This window comes from Danio aesculapii, chromosome 17, assembly GCF_903798145.1.
Source record: "Danio aesculapii chromosome 17, fDanAes4.1, whole genome shotgun sequence".
NCBI lineage: Eukaryota > Metazoa > Chordata > Actinopteri > Cypriniformes > Danionidae > Danio > Danio aesculapii.
Window position 1 is genome coordinate 48,423,478 of NC_079451.1, and position 22,718 is coordinate 48,446,195.

The 22,718-nt window shown below is 36.5% G+C and overlaps 1 protein-coding gene and 1 long non-coding RNA gene across 2 annotated transcripts in view; one reads left to right on the top strand and one right to left on the bottom strand.

Moving 5' to 3' along the window:
- LOC130244123 (kelch-like protein 29) overlaps positions 1-22,718 on the bottom strand; it is a 747,683-nt gene that overhangs the window by 13,461 nt on the left and 711,504 nt on the right. Inside the window, 1 exon segment of the mRNA XM_056476409.1 lies at positions 724-868. Within this exon segment, the coding sequence (XP_056332384.1) occupies positions 724-868 (145 nt within the window).
- LOC130244601 (uncharacterized) lies at positions 11,933-13,773 on the top strand. Its single transcript, XR_008839238.1, has 4 exons — positions 11,933-12,020; positions 12,835-12,879; positions 13,096-13,279; positions 13,704-13,773. It is a non-coding gene; the product is annotated as an uncharacterized LOC130244601 (long non-coding RNA).

Below are 22,718 nucleotides of genomic sequence, written 5' to 3' on the forward strand. Positions count from 1 at the left end.
AGGTGGCCCAAAAAATAAACGATATAAAGGATAGACAAGATTAATATTCTGACCTCATTGAAATATATATTTATCTTGTTTTATGCGTAAATTTGTGAATTTGACAGAAAACAATATTGTCATAATGATAATTTTACATCTAAAGTAAATGTGTCTTCATTTAAGAATGTTTGAAAACAAAAACAACCCAACAAAAAGTAGTAAACAAAATAATTTTTTGTTCACAATCAAGTGTACGTGTAAGTGAGCGCTTCTATACAGCAAAAAAAAAAAAAAAAAAAAAAAGATTTCAATTATCGTTTCCTCATTTAAACACAAAAGCAGATATTTTGAAGAATGTTGGAAACCTGTAACCATTGACTTACATAGTAGGAAAAAAAAATACAATGGAAGTCAATAGTTACAGAATTTCTACATTTTCAAAATACCTTCTTTAGTGTTAAATGATGACAGAACTTTAATTTTGGGTGAACTCCCCCTTTAAACTTTTCCCACCCTTTCCTTTCTATAATATACAAATCGGTTGAAAAGATAAGATCAGTAGTAGTGATGTACCTCTAAACAGGGCTTATATTCTGCAGTAAACCTGTATTCAGAGAACCACGAATGCACAAATACGCCTTTGGCACCCTTGACTTGTCTAGCCTCTGACAGCAGTGAGATCTCTCCATCATGATTTCTCCATGGACAGGTGTGTGTTTGCGGTTGACTTGCTGTCCTCACCTGCAGAACTGTCTGGAGTGGTTCATGTTGGGTCCTGCTTTGATGTTTCCCTTCTCGGGGTCGTAGATGGTGGTGGCTCTGGCATACGCTCCTCCCAGGATGAAGATATAACCATTCAGAGTCACAGCCGGGGCGTATTTGTTATCTGTATAATGAGAAAATGAAACAAAAACAAGCCACCGTTAGCCCATGAGGGAATGCACCTTAAGGTCAGGAATAGAGGTCCTGTTATGCTTTTTCTTCACTTGCTTGAGTGTAAAATGTTGCTGTGTTTGAGTATGGAAAAGATTGTGAAAATCACAAAAATCTCAGTACTGTAGAGTTTTTATCAACCCAGGCTCATTCTGATCACGTACCCCTATATACATTTCCGGAGAGCGCCAAATACATTCCAGGAGGTATGTTTTTTTGCAGTTTTTGCTTTCACAAATCCACCAAAGGTTGCTGTGTATGTATCCTAATAATGCAATAGTATTAGTTCAAGTATTGTTCATACTTAGTTTATGTTAGTAAATACATTAACTAATGAAACCTTAATATAAAATGTGACCAAAATAATCTTACAAACAAAAACCATCGAGTTCAGTTTCAGTGTAATTTTATAAAATTATTTAACTGATACTATTATTATTGTCAAACAAATTTACCGGTATTTCACCCCTATAAGGGCCTGTTCACACATGATTGTTCATACTTAGTTTATGTTAGTAAATACATTAACTAATGAAACCTTAATATAAAATGTGACCAAAATAATCTTACAAACAAAAACCATCGAGTTCAGTTTCAGTGTAATTTTATAAAATTATTTAACTGATACTATTATTATTGTCAAACAAATTTACCGGTATTTTACCAGTATAGGGGCCTGTTCACACATGATCCTTTTTGAAAAATTGGCAGAACATATTTTCCGGTATTTTACCCATAAAAGCACTTGTTCACACATGGTCCCTTTACGGAAAATTGGCAGAACTTATTTACCGGTATTTCACCCGTATAAGGGCCTGTTCACACATAATCCCATTCTGGTAAATTGGCAGAACATATTTTCCGGTATTTTACCCATAAAAGCACTTGTTCACACATGGTCCCTTTACGGAAAATTGGCAGAACTTATTTACCGGTATTTCACCCGTATAAGGGCCTGTTCACACATAATCCCATTCTGGTAAATTGGCAGAACATATTTACCGGTATTTCACCCCTATAAGGGCCTGTTCACACATGATTGTTCATACTTAGTTTATGTTAGTAAATGCGTTAACTAATGAAACCTTAATATAAAATGTGACCAAAATAATCTTACAAACAAAAACCATTGAGTTCAGTTTCAGTGTAATTTTATAAAATTATTTAACTGATACTATTATTATTGTCATTATTATAAAAGTATCGTATGCAATTGTAAATAAATCTTGTTAGATTTGATCATTTATTTTGCAGTATTTACGACAACTAAACTAGGTATTTTACTCAAAATTTAAAACACTTCAAAACAGTTAACATGCACGAGCTTGAAGGTGAACAAACAGCGATTTATCATAAGCATTTTGACAATAATTTTTTACACAGTTGGCATTAAGAAACAAATTTTTTACCGGCATAAGGGCCTGTTCACACATGATCCTTTTCCGGAAAATTGGCAGAACGAATTTACTGGTATTTTACCAGTATAAAGGCCTGTTCACACATGATCTCTTTTTGGAAAATTGGCAGAACATAGAACATATTTACTGGTATTTTACCCGTATAAGGGCCTGTTCACACATGATTCCTTTGCGGAAAATTGGCAGAACGAATTTACTGTTATTTTACCAGTATAGGGGCCTGTTTACTAGGGGTGTAACGATACACTCAGCTCACGATACAATATGTATCACGATATAGTGTTCACGATTCGATATGTATCACGATATTTGGAATAAAAATTTAAACTGAAATGCAAATAAAAGATTTATTTAAAAAATTACCAAGTAAACAATTTTCAATGTATTTCTTTTGTTTCTTTTTGTTGTTCTTTAAGAAGTAAAGGTGCAAAAATATATATATTTTTTAATTCTATTCAAGTAAATTTTCTCACGATTCTGTAGATGTAAAATAAAGGTGAATATGAGGAGGCTGTTATTATTGTTATTTCTCAGACTTATGGTAAAACAACAATAATATTTTGTGTAGGTCTACTGTTGGTTAAAATGCAAAATTTTAAATAGACTTTGAATAATGGACTTGAACAGACTTTAAATTTGTCCTGGTCATTAATGCAGAGTAAAGTGATGACATCAGAATACAACTATTCATAATTCTGAAGTTGTATTATTATGTTTGAGACATATGCTTGCAATCTGTCATTAACAATATTATTAGACCATTAATTCACAAGTAAAATCAGACATTTGTCATTATCAGATTCCCTATTGCATTATATTCAATATTATATAGGCTAGAATAGTTATACTGACACTGTTAAAAATTTATTCTCATGCACAACACCCTGTGTTCGCTTTGGAAAAAAAAAACATTAAATGCTTGTCGTAATCATAACTCTAAAATGCGATATGATCATTAAATGACGTGCACGCTTTCGGTTTCATTTTCACTGCTAAGTGCTGTTCATACTTCACGTGCGGCTCTCTAACGATCACTGTGCCACAAACTGACTGTTTCTCTGTAGTTACAGCTTACGGTCAGCAGCACAGTGAACGCACGTCATGTGTTATTTTGCGGCCGTGAATACATAATTACATGAAGACAGAAATGACATTTTTGGGTGAATTGTACCTTGTAAACACAGTATGTTACTCTTTCAACACCATTAGGAGGTATGCATGTCGCTGAGCAAAGTATGTAAAACAATGTGAAGACTTCGGTTGTTTTTGACCCAGTATGCGTGTCAAAAAGCGGACGGGTCTAAAGCAATGTCTGTAAAACCGAAATGTTGCCAGACGTCCGACTTTGAGAGGATGGGCCATCCTGTATTTCAACTCCATTCATCTTGACCTGGCAACGTTACTGCTGCTAGTTCAAGCAATCTGAACTCATGTGACAGCAGTTCACTAATAAAAGAAAACGGACGTCACATCGTAATAAAATCATCATAACGCCACGATGCATATTGTGACATTTTTGCATCGCAATAAATCGTACCACCATAAATCGTTACACCCCTACTGTTTACAGATGATCCTTTTTGGAAAATTGGCAGAACGTATTTTTCGGTATTTTACTCGTATAAGCACTTGTTCACACATGATCCCTTTCTGGAAAATTGGCAGAACACATTTACCGTTATTTTACCGGTATAGGGGCCTGTTCACACATGATCCCTTTTTGGAAAATTGGCAGAACACACACATGATCCCTTTTTGGAAAATTGGCAGAACAAATTTACCAGTATTTTACCGGTATAGGGGCCTGTTCACACATGATCCCTTTCCGGAAAATTGGCAGAACAAATTTACCAGTATTTTACCGGTATAGGGGCCTGTTCACACATGATCCCTTTCCGGAAAATTGGCAGAACAAATTTACCAGTATTTTACCAGTATAGGGGCCTGTTCACACATGATCCCTTTCCGGAAAATTGGCAGAACAAATTTACCAGTATTTTACCAGTATAGGGGCCTGTTCACACATGATCCCTTTTTGGAAAATTGGCAGAACAAATTTACCAGTATTTTACCGGTATAGGGGCCTGTTCACACATGATCCCTTTCCGGAAAATTGGCAGAACAAATTTACCAGTATTTTACCAGTATAGGGGCCTGTTCACACATGATCCCTTTTTGGAAAATTGGCAGAACAAATTTACCAGTATTTTACCGGTATAGGGGCCTGTTCACACATGATCCCTTTCCGGAAAATTGGCAGAACAAATTTACCAGTATTTTACAAGTATAGGGGCCTCTTCACACATGATCCCTTTCTGGAAAATTGGCAGAACAAATATAGCAGTATTTTACCAGTATAGGGGCCTGTTCACACATGATCCCTTTACGGAAAATTGGCAGAACAAATTTACCTGTATTTTACCAGTATAGGGGCCTCTTCACACATGATCCCTTTCTGGAAAATTAGCAGAACAAATTTACCGGTATTTTACAAGTATAGGGGCCTGTTCACACATGATCCCTTTCTGGAAAATTGGCAGAACAAATTTACCGGTATTTTACCAGTATAGGGACCTGTTCACACATGATCCCTTTATGGAAAATTGGCAGAACAAATATACCAGTATTTTACCAGTATAGGGACCTGTTCACACATGATCCCTTTACGGAAAATTGGCAGAACAAATTTACCCATATTTTACCAGTATAGGGACCTGTTCACACATGATCCCTTTACAGTAAAATTGGCAAAACAAATTTACAGGTATTTTACCCATAAAAGCACTTGTTCACACATGATCCCTTTACGGAAAATTGGCAGAACTTATTTACCGGTATTTCATCCGTATGAGGGCCTGTTCACACATGATCCCATTCCGGTAAATTGGCAGAACATATTTACCGGTATTTTACCCCTATGAGGGCCTGTTCACACATGATCTCTTTTTGTAAAATTGGCAGAACATATTTACTGGTATTTTACCGGTATAAGGGCCTGTTAACACATGATCCCTTTACAGGAAAATTGCTGGTAATTTTCCGGAAAGGTCTGTATGTGTACGAAAGGGGCTATTATTATTATTATTTTTATTATTATTATTTTCTTTATTCTCCATTTCCACCTGGGGATAATCATCCGGAGGCCTCTAGAGATTGTGCAGCGCCATTGATTTGATCCAAACCCAAGGCATAATGGCAAGGTATCCATAATCCTGGAACTGGCTGTATTCTGAGCAGATGATGTGGTGGTCATGGAGAAGTGGATGAGACTGATTCCTGAAAGACCCCAGTGACAGACGAGTCTCCGCATTGATCCCGTGGGCCAGCCAGAACTGGTTGTGCCCAACTGAGCCTGGCTTCTCTCAAGGTTTTTGAACTTCAACGTGAAGCTGCTTTGACACAATCTACATTGTAAAAGCGCTAGAGAAATAAAGATACATTGAATTTAATTGATTTTTTTAAGCCAAAATGGGCTTTCATATGACGCAGCTATAATATTGTAATGAAAGATGACTTTTCCCCTATGGTAAAGTAAATAAGGTCAATTGATTTCACTTTGCTTCCATTAAATCTCTTGTTTAAGGTATGAAACACCTCAAATCATCTCACAAACAAGGCCCATTTTACAGCACAGATGTAAACAGCAAGTATCTCTCGCGGGCTTATTATGTTTCATTCATTTAGAAAGGCAGTCAACAGCTTATTAATTTCAACAATATAGGAGTATAACAGAGACAGCTGAGGTCATTCTGTCAACTGCCCGAATGTAAATCAATAGGCCTGTTCCAGCACATTATGTTGGCACGGACGCCGTTAACTTCTTTGATTTGAGTAATCAAGCTGGAGAAAACACATAAATAATTGATGAGCGGCAAATAATTGAATTGAATTCACAGTCAAGCCGGCAGCTGTGACTTCAAGCTCAGCCGCCGAAGAGAGACGGCAGAACATTGAGCTAATTAAATCTTAAGCCTTTCAGATTCGGATTGAGACCTCATGGGAAGGACAGACATTACGGATAATGTAAAAAAAAAAAAAGAAACTGAGAAAGAGGAGGGAAGGTTAACGAGTAACGAAAATAGAAATAGACCCATGTGCACTGGGCATTACTGAACACTAAACCTATCAATTCTATCAATGCTAAGCAGCGACTGTAAGTACAAGATAAATATGAGGAGATTAGCACAGCTCCTAGATAAATCTTACAAAAGCCTTTAAAGAACTGGGTCACATTTCACCTTTTAGGCCCCGTTTACACGAATATGTTTTAGTTTTAAAAAGTTTTGCAATGGTTACGCCCTCCGTCCACACTACCCCGGAGTTTTTGAGCCCTGAAAATGGAGCATATTGAAAACGCTGAGGAGGCCTTTCCGGTTTTAAAACGCTGCTGCTGCGTGTCAGTGTGAATGGGGGAAAACGGAAACACCTGAAAAACGACGCATGGCTGCAGACATTCGCCTATCTGATTGGAGCTTTTTCCTCAATATTAAGTTGGCTACATAAATTTCAGTCTTGCACACTTTCCTTAAGTTCAAACTACACAGGTTTGATAAGGAAACTCTCGAGGACTTGTTTGGTAAATCTTCAAATGGATATACAATATCTTCATAACCTCATTCACATCAACCTGGCTATATTGTTTCACTACGTTCAGTGGCGGAGCTACAATTTTTTTACATGGGGAGGCTACTTCTATTTCAGGGGGTACACGCATGCACACACGCACACAGACTAGAAACACATTTATCCTAATTAAAAATATCTATTATTATACCTGCATAACCGATCTAAAAAACACAAGTATATGAGCTGGCTATTTCATTTCAAATAAATTTAACTCACAAACAGCTAGCCTTACATTATTTCCGCATATTAGCTAAATATTTGAGTAATTTGAATAATTGATCATAAATTAAATATAATAACTTACCAGTGGTGTAAAGTAACAAATTACAAATACTCAAATTACTGTACTTTTACTCTCCCTTGTGTCCATTTTAGAGCTGTATCTGTAGTTTTACTCCACTACTTTCCTTCAACCTGCAGTCACTACTTTATTTTTTCTTGTCTATAGGGATTAGAAGATCAGTCCTGTGCTTCCTGTCCAATCCAATCGCACATAGAACTAAAGAAGTAAAACACATCATAATGAACTACTTCAAGACATGTGCACTTATAATTGCAGCAAACTGTTTGGAAGCATTAAAAGTGTCCAAGATGTCCAAAATCTTTACACACATTGACCCAGAGACTGTTTAGATGCATGTCACTGATGAGAAGATGACGGATGTTTACGGTATGAAGACTGAAATGGCCTTAAACACCCAGCAGGCACAAGACCTCAACATAATGTCTGATTGAAGTTGCACCCCAATGTCGTGGGGACGTTGCATTTTGTTTGGAAATAAAAAAATCATGTTGATGTCAGAACCCAACGTCAGGCCGATGTCAATGTCCAACATCCAACCTAAAATCAACCAAATATCAACATCTAACAACATTGTGTGGACGTTACCAATATGACGTCTATCAGACGTTGGATTTTGGTTGCCATGCCTGACAAATAAATGTCAGTATTTGACGACAACATGACGCTGGTTTAAAATGTTGGCTCGACATTGGATTTTGGTCACTTTGAAAAACAACCTAAAATCAACTAAATATCAACGTCATTTGACGTCATTATTGGACATGAAAATAATATTGTCCTTAGATGCTGGCTAGACAATGAATTTTGGTAACCTGACATTGAACTAAATCGAACCTAATATTAACGTCTTATGATGTTGTGTGCCTGTTGGGCAATAATTAAGGCACTACAGAATTTTACGTTTACACATATCCACTAATTACATGTAAATGCATCAGCTTTTTACAACGTAATCCTCACTACTCTTGAGTACTTTTGAAAGGGCTTCTTTAAACTCATACTTTGAGTAATATTTACAACAGATACTTTTACTCTACTTACACTACATTTTTAGCCAAGTAATGGTACTTTTACTTATGATTTTAGCTTAGCTCTCCTTTTCTTCTTTGCAGAGTACTTGATTTTCAAAGTTGTGGTGCTCTTTTTGAATCACCCTGTATTATTATCTGCATGTCAATACACAACACATGCAATGTTTACATTATCTATTTAAAACAATTAAGTTGCCTTATTAAATAAGTAATGTCACAATCACTAGCGATGTAGCCTGTGCAGATCACCGGAGAACTAAACATATGCCACTAATATGAACTACAACTCCCAGAAGTCTTTGCACTCATCACTCCTGCCACAGCTGACAATCATTCTGGCATTGACACACACACAGCTGAAGCCCATGATTGACTCATTACTAAGGCCAGACAGAATCTGCACACATTTTTTGCTATTTCTGCACAGAATTTTTATAAAAACCTGCAGATTTATGCGGAATGATCTTTGGAATATTGTAACTAAAAATGAAACAAAATATTAAATAAAAAATAATACCTTTTTAAATTTTATTTAATGTTTAGATCCAATTAGATCCACTTATTTGGTAAACAAAGCAAGTCTCTAATATAATATACTCACTAAGAGACAGAAAATATTACTTTACAAACTATATTGTAAATAAATCAAATGAAAATCTTCATATTAGTCAATAATATTACTGAAATGAATTTAAAAACGGGATAAATATAAATTTGCACACAATTAAATAAGTAGACTCAACGATGGGCTAAAAATCTGCTGAAATATGCGGATTTCTGCGTACGCAGATTCCATGTGGGCCTACTCATTACTTATAATATGAATATAAAACCAACAGCAGCTTAGTAAAGGAGGCAAGGCAATAACAAAAGTGCTGTTCACTGATGTAGACTGATCTTGTATTTTTATTTCTGTTATTTTGTTAAGAGTAGCTAGTTTCATTTGGGTGTTTAGTTAGTGTTTACTTTTTGTTTATTATTTTTCTGTGGGTCCTCTCAGAGGTATTTGGCTTCACTTTTTGGGTGACAAAAAAAGACAAAAAAATAAATAAATAAACAAATAAACAAAACAAAAATTAAACAAAATGGACAAATAAATGAACCCGACTTTGTTTATTTTGTGGCCTTGACCCTAGACCAGGGTCGTAACATAAAGTGGGGGCTCGTCTTTTGTTTTTGTACATCAAAAATGTTTATATTGAACCCTTCTTGTGGACGCGCAATGGGTCATTTCAATTTATTCATTTCAATTCAATTTATTCATTTCAATTCAAGTCATTTCAATTTATTCTTTGTTTGGCTGCTTTCTTTTTGGTGTCCGAGGGAGCAGCGAATAGTGTTGACATGGATTTTGACTTGACTTCCTTCGCACTTTCTCCAAGCATGGAACAGTTTGATCGCTGCCGTAAGGATGACTTATCTAAAAAAAATATTTAAATATCGCAGAATTCTTTGAAATAAGGCTTAAAAAAGAATTTAAAAGATGTGCTTTATAAAGAATTGATTTCGCAGCGAACACTGCCTGATCTGTCAGAGGCAGGTGGCGTAGAGATGGAAACTTCTAGGCCGTCAAAGGCCGACGGGAAGCTCTCGTCTCTGCCACATTTGTCTCCGATTTTCAGGTCACCAATATTTGCACCACCGGGTAGTTTACCGAATTCGGACCCATTATTGTTGTTAAAGTCAAAAGAATTGGATTTACGAATCAAACATGAAGAGAGTGTGGCAAAAAGGCTGAGGTTAAGAGAACTTGAGCTGGAGTTAGAAAGGGAGCAGCTTTGCGTGGATCTCGGCCGGTCACCACCAAATATACTTACGCGGCCTTTAATATACCTGAGCAAGTAAAGTCTATGTGTGGGAAGCACTATAAATACATCTAGATCATTTACTTTAATGATTACAATTGGAATGTGAAGAGACTTTCAGCCACTACAACAACAAATGTTTCTGAAGACAACCCCCTACTGCACCTTAAATCGGGACAACATGAAGTAACTGTGTGGAAGCCAGCCTTTTTTACCGTGTAGAAAAAAATGTGTCTGTGATATTCAACTAACTTTCTAAAGTAGGGAAAGTCTGTGTTTGTCATTCAATCCGGTTGACAGCACGTGTGTAATGATGATATAGAGCACCCCCTATCATACGCGTGTGTTGATTCTCGTGTGTGGTCTCCTGCTGGGCTCTGAAGTGTCAGTCTGCTGTCTTCAGTGATGTGGCACAACTGCTAAACGGTGCTCTTGAAGGAATATCCACACAAACAGCGGCTCCTTTTACACTTAAAGTTTCACACTTCCAGAAACCGTGGCCGAAACAACAAAGACCTTCATCTCCCAGATGCGTTTCACGGCTGCTATATTTACATGTTAAACACCGACCACAATACAGTGGAGCGCGAGCGTGTCCCGCAGCGTTTTCTGGCCTGTCAAACACAATAAGTGTGCCAGCGGGAGAAGGTGTTGTCGTTCACAGATGGCGGCGATGACAATACTGTTCCCCGCCGATAAGACAGACAAAGATGAAGAACTGCAGTGGGAACATTAGACAGATCGCTGACTGTCAACTGAGAGACCAAACTCTGACTCAAATCAGCTTCCCAACAGCAGATCTTCCCATTTCTTGCTGTTTAATAAGAAATACTGGACCACTCACACTATAAACTTATATTCCTTAAGGACCATTTATACAGAACACATTTCTCCATTGCATTGTGCTACTGTTCCATTGATTTTCTATGTAGAAATGAGCTTGATGGACGTGTGTGAGCAATCATGATTGTGTCTTGTACTGCATTTTTGAGGTGTTGTGTCAAGTTAAAAGAATATTGCGCTGTTTTTTCTGACTGGTCTGCCAGTTTACATGTTGCATGCATCTCACGTGGACGATTGTAATAACAAAGTAGCGTCGCATAAAAAATAATTAGATCAGACTGAGAAACTTGACAGTGTTGGTTTCAAACTGATTACTTTATCAAACCATATTTGAGTTCAACATGATTTACTGCATCTAAAAGTAGACACTTCAAGCTTTCTTTAACTATATTTTGTAGTTTCAGTTCACTTTAGTGTCATGGTTCTAAAAACAGTTGGCGGAGAAAGAAAAGAAAGAAGGCGCACGCTGTTTATTTTCCTTATTTTGCAAAAGCACACACTTTTGTTGCCATTGTGAATGTACACAAAAAAGTAGACACCTAACAGATTCGAATGGTGTATAACGCTTATTCTCGCCGGCCACTTTATTAGGTATACCTGTCCAACTGCTCGTTAAGACTAATTTCAAATCAGCCAATCACATGGCAGCAGCTCACTGAATTTAAGCATGTAGACATGGTCAAGACGATCTGCTGCAGTTCAAACTGAGCATCAGAATGGGGAAGAAAGCTGATTCAAGTGACTTTGAACGTGGCATGGTTGTTGGTGCCAGACGGGCTGGTCTTAGTATTTCACACTGTTATCCCTAAAGTTGTATTAATTCAAAATACCTAGATTCAATAAACATAAATACCAATTTTTTTGCTTAATTACTCAATTTGTTTAGTTTGTTGTACGATTTGCATTGAATTTTTGAATCTACTGGAATGTTTAAATTGAATGTACTTAACAAAGCTTATTCTAGTCCGTTATCAAAGTATTGATGTACAAGGGAAAATGTGATTGGCTCTTTGTCTTTGGACTGACGTCACTGGTGGATACAGCGTGAGCGCGCATTTTCGAATGGCTGCTGATCACTGTGAGTACAATTTCATATTTTTGTCTCAAACAGCCCATACATTGTTTTCCTTTAATAAACAAAGTACGTAACAGTTAACAAAAAGCTACATGTAAGATTAAGCTGTGTCTAACGTTAGGATCATGTTATTGTTCCGGTCAATCGTAACCGCCATTACCTCATTTATATACAGTTCTAAGACGTGCAAAGTGCAAAGACGTGCGTAATGCGATCGTGACATCGAACATATAATTTGTATAAAAGTGAATGTAAGTTTTGCCTGTGTTAGCGTGTTCATTTATGCTACGTTTTAACCGATCGCGGCCGCCGCATTATAACTTAACGTTACAGTTACTGTACGTGAAAACATGCTTTATGAGGTCGTCACATATAAAGTTTAATATTGGTATTGTATTTGATGAGTCATCCGCGTTTTCTGTTGTGTAAATTGATTATTTTTTCAGTGGTGGTTATGTATCGTCAGAGATGTTTAGCATAACATTAACCTGAAGCTTTTTTTTAATGTTTCTTTGTAAGTGAAGCATTAAACGTTTGACTAGAATGCATTGAGATTTGCCTCTTTCTTCACATGTAAGAAATACGAATCCATGTTAGTCAGCAGTTTTTAAAGATATGTAACCTCGTGCTCATCAACATGATCTTAGCAAGTGCATTTTCAGGTTATTAGAATGAAAAGCTACATAAATAAATAGTTGTAGCGCTCTAATTCTTTTGGTTAACAGTATCTGTTTGGGAGAAATTTGGAGTAAACCGATCAAAATATGTAAATATTTTTTGTCATATAGTAATCTAATGTATATTTTTGTAACTGCAGATTCCAGAAAGATCAAAGCAAGGCCAACCAGGATGAGATGAAAATGTAAGTATTGCACATTTGCTTGTAACAAAAGAGGGTTATTATTAAAACATGGGAGCTATGCAAGAACCAGACATTTCCATGCATATATCAGGAATGTACTTGTAATGAAATGAGTACAGCATTGATAAACATGATAACATGTTAATTTGACAGTTGTTCAATTTTGACATTTCTCTGATGTTAATTAACTTTTTTGTGTGTGTTTTACTACTACAGGTGTATCAAGAATTCAACCAGATAGTTAGAAAGAATCTTAAGCAAGAATTCTATGGGTCTCTTGATCATCACTGTCCACAGCTGATTCAGATCTTCAGGTCAAAGAGAGGTCTCACTGTGTTGCCATTGAGTGCTTCCAGTACTTCTTGGTGATGACCCAGCTGATTTCTTCAAAGCATGTTTTGTAAGTATCATTAATAAATGTTTTTGTATATTTAAATACGTTTTTTGTATCATGTTTCTTAATGTGCATTTATGTTAGCAATAACAATAAATAAATCACCCACAAAATGTCTTATTGTAGTTCATTCATAAATAGAATAATGATCAACACCTTTGAAACTCTAAAATAAGTAGAATAACATAAAATCTTTAGTAATTTAATTATATCAAATCTTTTCATGCCATATGCAATGACTTGTATACAAAAAAAAATTATTTAGTGTTTTTGTAGTATTTTATATATTATTGAATACTGGATTTATTTGGGTATATACAATTAACAAATTATGTTTGCATAGAACTAAAATATTCAATACAAATAATATATATTAAAATCAAATGTACACCTCTAAGATTTATTTATGTTATCTATTTATTGTTGTAAGCTTCAGATTATGGAGACTCATGCCAACATGTGCCCACTGGATTCCTTAACCGAGAAAATTAAGATGTGGCTCTGCAACCTCTGTCCTTTCGCCTCCACCCATCCTCAGTGGGAATCATCTAGGAGGGGAATGTTGAAATGGACAATACACCCCTGGCCATGTAACTTTTTGGATTAACCTATGAACTACACCTAGGCTACCCAAAGTGCATGGACAATACCCTTCTTTTCATTCAACAAGTTTGGGTAAGAAGACGCTGAAGGGTAAGATTCTGGCTGTTAAAAAAATCAACTTGCCATGTAAAAAGGTACAGAAAAGGCATATTCCTTCAGGCTTGCTGTCCTAACTGTGAGATAATTTTTTTTTAAACTATGCCTTAGTGTTTGGCAAGTGTTAATATTCCATAATGTTACAGTTTAATAAAATACTGTGGTTGTTTATGATTTGTATGTGATTGTAAAAATTGTTTAAAAGATTTTAAGCAATTGTTTTAATATGATTTATAACAATAAATATTGACTAATTGTTGTACAAGGCATTTTCTAGTTTTGTCACGTGTTTCGGATTGATATTCCTAAGTAATTTTAAATAAAGTGTAAAGTAAATTTTTATTCTTTGTCCTTGTTTGTAATGTAGGTGTATTTTCATTAAATCATTTATAGTGAATAGCTAAATTTTAAATTATTTCTGTCACAACATTCAGGTCAAGATTTTATGTATTAAGCGTATACAGGTTGATTGAACCTAAAAAATTTATGGAAACTCGTTGCCCTAAAAAAGCTAATTTTGTTTTGTGGAAAAAACAACACCTTTTAGGTTTATTGTACCTAAGATTTCAATAGTGTTGTACTAAAAACCTTCATTTCAGTCAACTAAATATTTAATTAAATGCATTTGAAATCATAAGTACAATAAACTAAAAAAGTGTTGTTTATTCAACAAGATGAAATTAGCTTTTTTAGGGCAACGAGTTTCCATAAATTTTTTAAGTTCAATCAACCTGTCCGGGCTTACAGTGCAGAAACTGCTGATCTACTGAGATATTCACGCTCAACCATCTCAAGGGTTTACAGAGAATGGTAGAGAAACTATCCAGTGAGCTGCAGTTCTGAGGGTGCAAATGCCTTGTTGATGCCAGAGGTCAGAGGAGAATGGCCAGACTGGTTCAGCTCATAGAAGGCAACAGTAACTCAAATAACCACTCGTTACAACCGAGGTCTGCAGAAGAGCATCTCTGAACACACAACACGTCCCAACCTTGAGGCGGGTGGGCTACAGCAGCAGAAGACGACACCGGGTGCCACTGCTGTCAGCTAAGAACAGGAAACTGAGGCTACAATCCACACAGGCTCACCAAAAGTGGACAATAGAAGATTGGAGAAACGTTGCCTGGTCTGATGAGTCTCCATTTCTGCTGCCACATTCAGATGGTCGGGTCAGAATTTGGCATCAACAACATGAAAGCATAGATCCATCCTGCCTTGTAACAACGGAGGCTGCTGGTGGTGGTGTAATGGTGTGGGGGATTTTTTTTGGCACACTTTGGGCCCATTAGTACCAATTGACCATTTTGTCAACACCACAGCCTACCTGAGTATTGTTGCTGACCATGTCCATCCCTTTATGACCACAGTGTGCTCATCTTCTGATGGCTACTTCCAGCAGGATAACGCGCCATGTAATAAAGCGTGAATCATCTCAGACTGGTTTCTTGAACATGACAATGAGTTCACTGTACTCAAATGGCCTCCACAGTCACCAGAGCTCAATCCAATACTCGATCTCAAACCACACATTTTGGATGTGGTGGAACAGGAAATACGCATCATGGATGTGCAGCCGACAAATCTGCAGCAACTGTGTGATGGTATCAGTCAATCTGGAGCAAAATCTCTGAGGAATATTTCCAGTACCTTGTTGAATCTATGCCACGAAGGATTAAGACAGTTCTGAAGGCAAAAGGGGGTCCAACCTGGTACTAGTAAGGTGTACCTAATAAAGTGGCCGGTGAGTGTATTTGTGTAACCAAAATGAACAGAGTATTCTTAAAGTCTTTTGCACTAATAAGAAAAAAAGATGCTGGTCATTCCGACATGACCTGGCATCCTCAGAGGGTTAAACTTTTACACCCAGTGCCACTCATCAATGTCAATTCCAAAGCAGTGGACCAATCAGAATAATTTCTAGAATCCAATTCACCTATTGCGGATGTGTTTGGACTGTGGAAGAAAACGGAGCACCCAACACGGGGAGAACATGCCAACTCCACACAGAAATGCCAACTGGCCCAGCCGGGACTCGAACCAGCAACCTTCTTGCTGTGAGGTGACTGTGTTAACCACTGAGCCACCATACCACATCTGAGACATCATTCGAAATGTTGCAAACATCATCTTTAATTATAAGTTGAATCAATTTAATGCATAAATAATATGTTTTTATTAATCCCTTTCCATTCTCAATCTTTCCATTACCTGCCCACGTCTTCAACCACTCTGCTTTACTATCTTACACTGCAATTACCAGGCTATTTTATTATGCTACACCATCGTTTTAGATGCTTTATTACTGTTGACCGTTTCCATGACTTTATTGATCGAGAAGGAAGTCAAACAACAAGACAATGAAGACGGAGGTGCTTTGTATTTGAGCCTTTGCTAGTTCTTACACACACACAGCCGCAATAAACATATGATCCCTGGGCCACAATGTCCATAGTGACATCAAAATCAATAAGAGCCCCGCGGCCCATAGCAACATCAAAATCAATAAGCGCCCAGTCTGAGATGACGTTATGGGGCACCAAACCCTCAAGAGTTCATTATCCGCCGCGCAAGAATACCTGCAACACTTGACATCTCGTTTGACCTTTCCAGATCACTCAAGCCCTTCACAATAATCAAAATATCATGTTCCTTCTCACATGCAGCTGGCCTTTTGAGGCGAGAGATGATGCCAGTCGTGGCTCTGATCTTTTGAGTCAGCGGCTCTAAATGCTCACCGTCTGCGTGTTTGACCTGCTGGACTTAAAAGTGCTTTAAAGTCGCATGTGTGCGAGTGAACGTTTGCCGTCGGCTGTAGAGTTTAAATGTCACACATATATCACTTTGGCTGCTGCAAACAACTTAAAGGTGCCATTGAGTGCACTGATTCAATATGTTAAATTGTACTTTGGTGTCTACATAGTTAGTGTGTGGCTTATATAAGTTCAAGAATTCTATAGAAACAGTTTCATATGCTCATTTCTTACCACAGGAATTTCCCTTAGAATGAAAAACTTGGTCAGAAAACTCAGTTTTGACCATATTTGGAAGGGTCATGAATATTAATGAGCTCTGCAGCTGCCAGTACTTACTTGCTTGCTCTCTCTCTCTCTTTTTCTCTCTCAAACACACATGTACGCACACACACACACACACACACACACACACACATACGCACGCACGCACGCACGCACGCACAGACACAGTGATGTAGTCTTAAATACACATGTGCAAAATACTCATACTTCATTTCCCACAAATATTTTTAAAATTTAGTAGATTCCTTGTTAAACGTCAATATTTCCAAGTATTTTTAGTTGGGTTTTAGTTGGTATGTGGCTTATGTAAGTTATAAATCTACAGAAACAGTTTTATATGCTCATTTATAACCACATGAATTGTCATTAGAATGAAAAACTTGGTTGGAAAACTCAGTTTTGACCATATTTTCAAGGGTCATGAATATTAATGAGCTCTGCTCTGACGCTCTGCAGCTTGCCAGTACCTGCTATCTCTCTCTCTCTCTCTCTCTCTCTCTCTCTCTCTCTCTCTCTCTCTCTCTCTCTCTCTATCTTTTACACACACACAAACACACAGCGTGATGTAGCATTAAAATCATACTTGTAAAATACCCATACTTCATTGTATAAAAATATTTTAGCAAACTGCAGATTCCTCGTCAAATGACAACATTTCCAACTGAAGTGGTGGAGGGGTTTATTTTAGTTTATTTTATATATATTTAGTTTTACTCTGACTGCTTAAACAACTTAAAGGTGCCATTGAGTGCACTGATTTAATATGTTAAAATATTATCTGGTGTCAACATAGTAAGTTCAAAAACTCTGCATAACATAATTCAGTTTTATATGCTCATTTATAACCACGGTAAATGTCCTACAAGGTTGGAAAACTCAGTTTTGACCATATTTGGAATGGTCATGAATATTAATGAGCTCTGCTCTGATGTTCTGCAGCCTGCCATTACCTGCGCACGCACGCTCTCTCTCTCTCTCTCTTCTTTCTCTCTCTCTTCTTTCTCTCTCTCTCTCTCTCTCTCTCTCTCTCTCTCTCTCACACACACACACACACACACAGCATGATGTAGCTTGTAAAATACCCATACTTCATTTTTCCAAAAATATGTTTTAAATTGAGCAGATTCCTTGTTAAATGATTTTATTTCCAACTAAAGTGGTTGAGAGCTTTATTTAAGTTAGGAGTGAAAGAAATGTCACACATACATCACTCTGACTGCTACACACAACTTAAAGGTGCCATACAGGGTATTGATTTAATGTTACATTTTTCTCTGGTGTCAACATAGTAAGTTCAAAAACTCAGCATAACATACTTCAGTTTTATATGGTCATTTATGACCACGGTAATTGCCCTTAGAATGAAAAACATGGTTGGAAAACTCAGTTTTGACCATATTTGGAAGGGTCATGAATATTAATGAGCTCTGCTCTGACGGTCTGCAGCCTGCCATTACCTGCGAACTCTCTCTCTCTCTCTCTCTCTCTCTCTCTCTCTCTCTCTCTCTCTCTCTCTCTCTCACACACACACACACGCACGCACGCACGCACACACACACACCTTGATGTAGCTTGTAAAATACTCATACTTCATTTTATATATATATATATATATATATATATATATATATATATACACATTTATATATATTTCCATTCTAGGGTATCTACAACCAAACCTCTTTTTTACTATCTAGATCTTCTGAAGGAGCTCAAATGATGTGGCAAACATTTTTGACTTTGAAATGGATTGGCTCCATGCAAAAATCAGCACCTGGCTAAAGGAATAGCTCAGTCCCCAAACATGACACCTCTATCATTATTTACTCACCCTCACATAATTCTGAACCCACATGCTGTTATTTCTGCTGGAGGATTGAAAAGAAGCATATTTACTCAGCTCTATGAGCAGAAACTCGTGATTAAGCCTTTCCAGATCAGAAAAGCAGCACCAAAAAAGGCACATAACAGTGTAATATAGGCCATGTTCATGACGAAAGCAATAACACTGTGTGTGTGTGTATATATATATATATATATATATATATATACATACATACACAATATTGAACACTGCTGTCATTGCTTTTATATATATTATTCTAAGAATTAAGGTCAGAAATGAAAGATAAAAACTTAGAATTGTAAGAGATGAACTCACAACTGAGAGAAAAAAGAAAGTTGTACAGAATTCCCTCAGAATTGTGACTATATCGCACATAATTGCGTATATAGTCAGTATATAGTATATAGGCTTATTTTCTAATTTATATCTTGCAATTTTGACATTTCAGCCCACACAATGGCAGAACTTTAAAACTCTTTCAAAAACCAATCATTGTTTTACATGCAACAATTTTATCAGTTTAAATTGTGATCAAATTTAAAAATCTATATAAGTTTTTTCCTCGTTGTTTATGGGCAAAGAAAGAGCAGCTCTGACTTTATTCAATTAAATTCATCTTTATTTCTATAGCGCTTTTACAATGTAGATTGTGTCAAAGCAGCTTCACATAGAACTTAACTTTACCCCCTAATAAAAACTTAATTTTGAGCCAAAAATCAGAATTGAGGGGAAATAAATAGAAAAAAAGTTCAATTGTGTAAACATGATATTGCAGGAAACACATTTGTTTTTTATTCACTGATGGAAACAAGCTATATACTGTACATATGCATTTCAATTGTGCCAAATTGAAATGGGCAAGCCAAGCCAAGCTGAGTAAAGTCAAGCCAAGTCAAGTCAAGTCAAGCTGAGTCAAGCCAAGCCAAGCCAAGCCAAGCCAAGCCAAGCTGAGTCAAGCTGAGTCAAGCCAAGTCAAGTCAAGCCAAGCTGAGTCAAGCCAAGCCAAGTCAAGCCAAGCCAAGCCAAGCCAAGCCAAGCCAAGCCAAGCCAAGCCAAGCCAAGCCAAGCCAAGCCAAGCCAAGCCTAGCCAAGCCAGGCCAAGCCAAGCCAAGCCAAGTCAAGTCAAGTCAAGTCAAGTCAAGTCAAGTCAATCAAGTCAGGTCGGGTCAGGTCAGGTCAAGTCAAGTCAAGTCAAGTCAAGCTTAGTCAAGTCAAGCTAACTTAAGTCAAGTCAAGTTAACTCAAATCAAGTCAAGCTGAGTCAAGCAAGTCAAGTCAAGCCAAGCCAAGCCAAGTCAAGTCAAGTCAAGTCAAGTCAAGTCAAGTCAAGCAAAGTCAAGCCAAGTCAAGTCAAGTCAAGTCAAGTCAAGTCAAGTCAAGTCAAGTCAAGTCAAGTCAAGCTAACTTAAGTCAAGTTAACTCAAATCAAGTCAAGCTAACTTAAGTCAAGTCAACTCAAATCAAGTCAAGTCAAGTCTATTTAAGCCTAGTCAAGTCAAGTCAAGTCAAGTCAAGTCAAGTCAAGCTAACACAAGTCAAGCTAACACAAGTCAAGCCAAGCCAGATAACTCAAGACAAGTCAAACTAAATCAAGTCAAGTCAAGTCAAGTCAAGCTAACTCAAGCCGCTCATGTCACCAAGTCATTCCGCTACATGTTTGGACATACAGTGGAACGAAATGTTGTGTTTTGCAGGACCACAGTGCTACATAAATAAACATAATCATAAATATGATTTATGGACTGGACGTAAACAACACTGGACGTAAAAGCTATTTTAAACCTCTTCATAACTAAAATACCAGAGTGGTAATCTAACCACTAACTAACTATACATATACAATAAATACTTACTATACACAATACCTAAGGCAGACTATACTTCTGTCTTTATATACTTATATATTTTATAGAAAACTGGAAAAGTGTCAAAGATGAAAGAGTGTGTTTTCCACAGGTGGTTTTTATCAAGCCCACATGTTTTACCACGTTAGCTCTTTAATAAAACCGCATATAAAATAGTATAATTGTTGGATAATTGTAAACCTACGATTGAAAGATTGTTTGAAAATATGCTTTATTTTTGTAACTCAACACGCAGCACTTCACCTTCAAAGTTGGTTAAACTGAACACAACACATTTCAAGGACCCACAGGGACCGTGACAGACCACAAAAACACTTTCACGTCTAAAAATGGTCCCACGTGCTCTTCCAGATGAATTCTAAAGGAAAAGCAGAACGTGTGAGAAAAATAGGAGTCGTCTATAAGTGTGAATGATCCTTTCACCAGTCATCTGTCAGGCTCCAGATCAGCCAATAATGAAGCGAATAATGCAAAACTGCTGAACACACAAGAAACTAGTCATGAATAACACAAGAAACTAGCTATTAGCCAGTTCCCTTTATCTGTGCAGATGAAAGAGTGAACAGTGAAGCTCTTTTACAGTGACAAATGCAGGAGGACGTCGCAAATCTCATTAAAAACAAATAACGTCTGGTCAGTTTGCGTTTCTGTAAATCGCAGGCACTGATCTTGCTTTGGTGTCGAACACATGCGTCTATTAAAACTGGACATAACAAAATACACTTTTGTAGATTTCCAATTTAAGCAGATACAAGTTGCAGAGGAATGACTAAAGAATAAATGCCTACAGCTTCACCAAGACGGCTGTGGAAAAATCTGATGCATGTAACAAACAACTATAGCAAGAGCTTATAAACTAGATCAACTCGCTGAACTCAGAAAATCTACACATAAATAATTCACTTAAACATTTAAATTTGCTCTTTTTATTTACCCTAAGTGATTAGCACTGTCGCCTCACAGCGAGAAGGTCACTGGTTCGAGTCCCAGCTGGGCCAGTTGGCAGTTCTGTATAGGGTTTGCATGTTCTCCCCATGTTGGCGTGGGTTTCCTCCGGGTGCTCTGGTTTCCCTCACAGTCAAAAGACATACGCTGTAGGTGAATTGGGTAAACTAAATTGACTGTAGTATGTATGTGTGTGTGTGTGTGTGTGTGTGTGTGTGTGTGTGTGTGTGTGTGTGTGTGTGTGAATGAGTGTGTATGGGTGTTTCCTAATACTGGGTTGTAACTGGAAGGGAATCCATTGCGTAAAACATATGATTGGTGGTTCATTCCACTGTGGGGACCTCTGAAATCAAGACCAAGTCAGAGAAAAATAAATGAATGGCTGAAGATATTTTGAAGAATGTTAGGATAAACAATTGTTACTGTTGTTTCAAACATTTTTCAAGCTATCTTCTTTTGTGTTCAACAGAAAAAGAAACTAGCAGTATTTTTGACAAGTAAAGGATAGGTAAATGATGACAGAATGTTCAGTGTTGGGTGAGCTATTCCTTTAAATGGCAAACGGTATATAGATTTCATTTTCCAATAGATTTTTCTTGATTTTATTATAACATTTTTGTAATAAAAAGGTGTCAAATTTCGCAAAATGTATGTACAAAATTGCAAATAATTTAAAAGTACATAATTATTTAAAACTGATAAAGTTTTTAAAAGTCAGACATAATATTATGGGCTGCAAATTCTGTTATTATTTCCAATTTAATTTAATTTAATTAAATTTAATTTAATTTAATTTAATTTAATTTAATTTAATTTAATTTAATTTAATTTAATTTAATTTAATTTAATTTAATTTAATTTAATTTAATTTAATTTAATTTAATTTAATTTAATTATTGACCATTATATTTTTCTCCAATTTTAATGGTTACTTTTTTTACTGCAATTAAGAAAGCATGACTAATTAAAAAATAAATAAATAAAAATGTATTTCAACAACAGTTTATTAAACAGTCTATATTGTAATAATTTAGTTTAAATTAAGTTTTAATTTATAG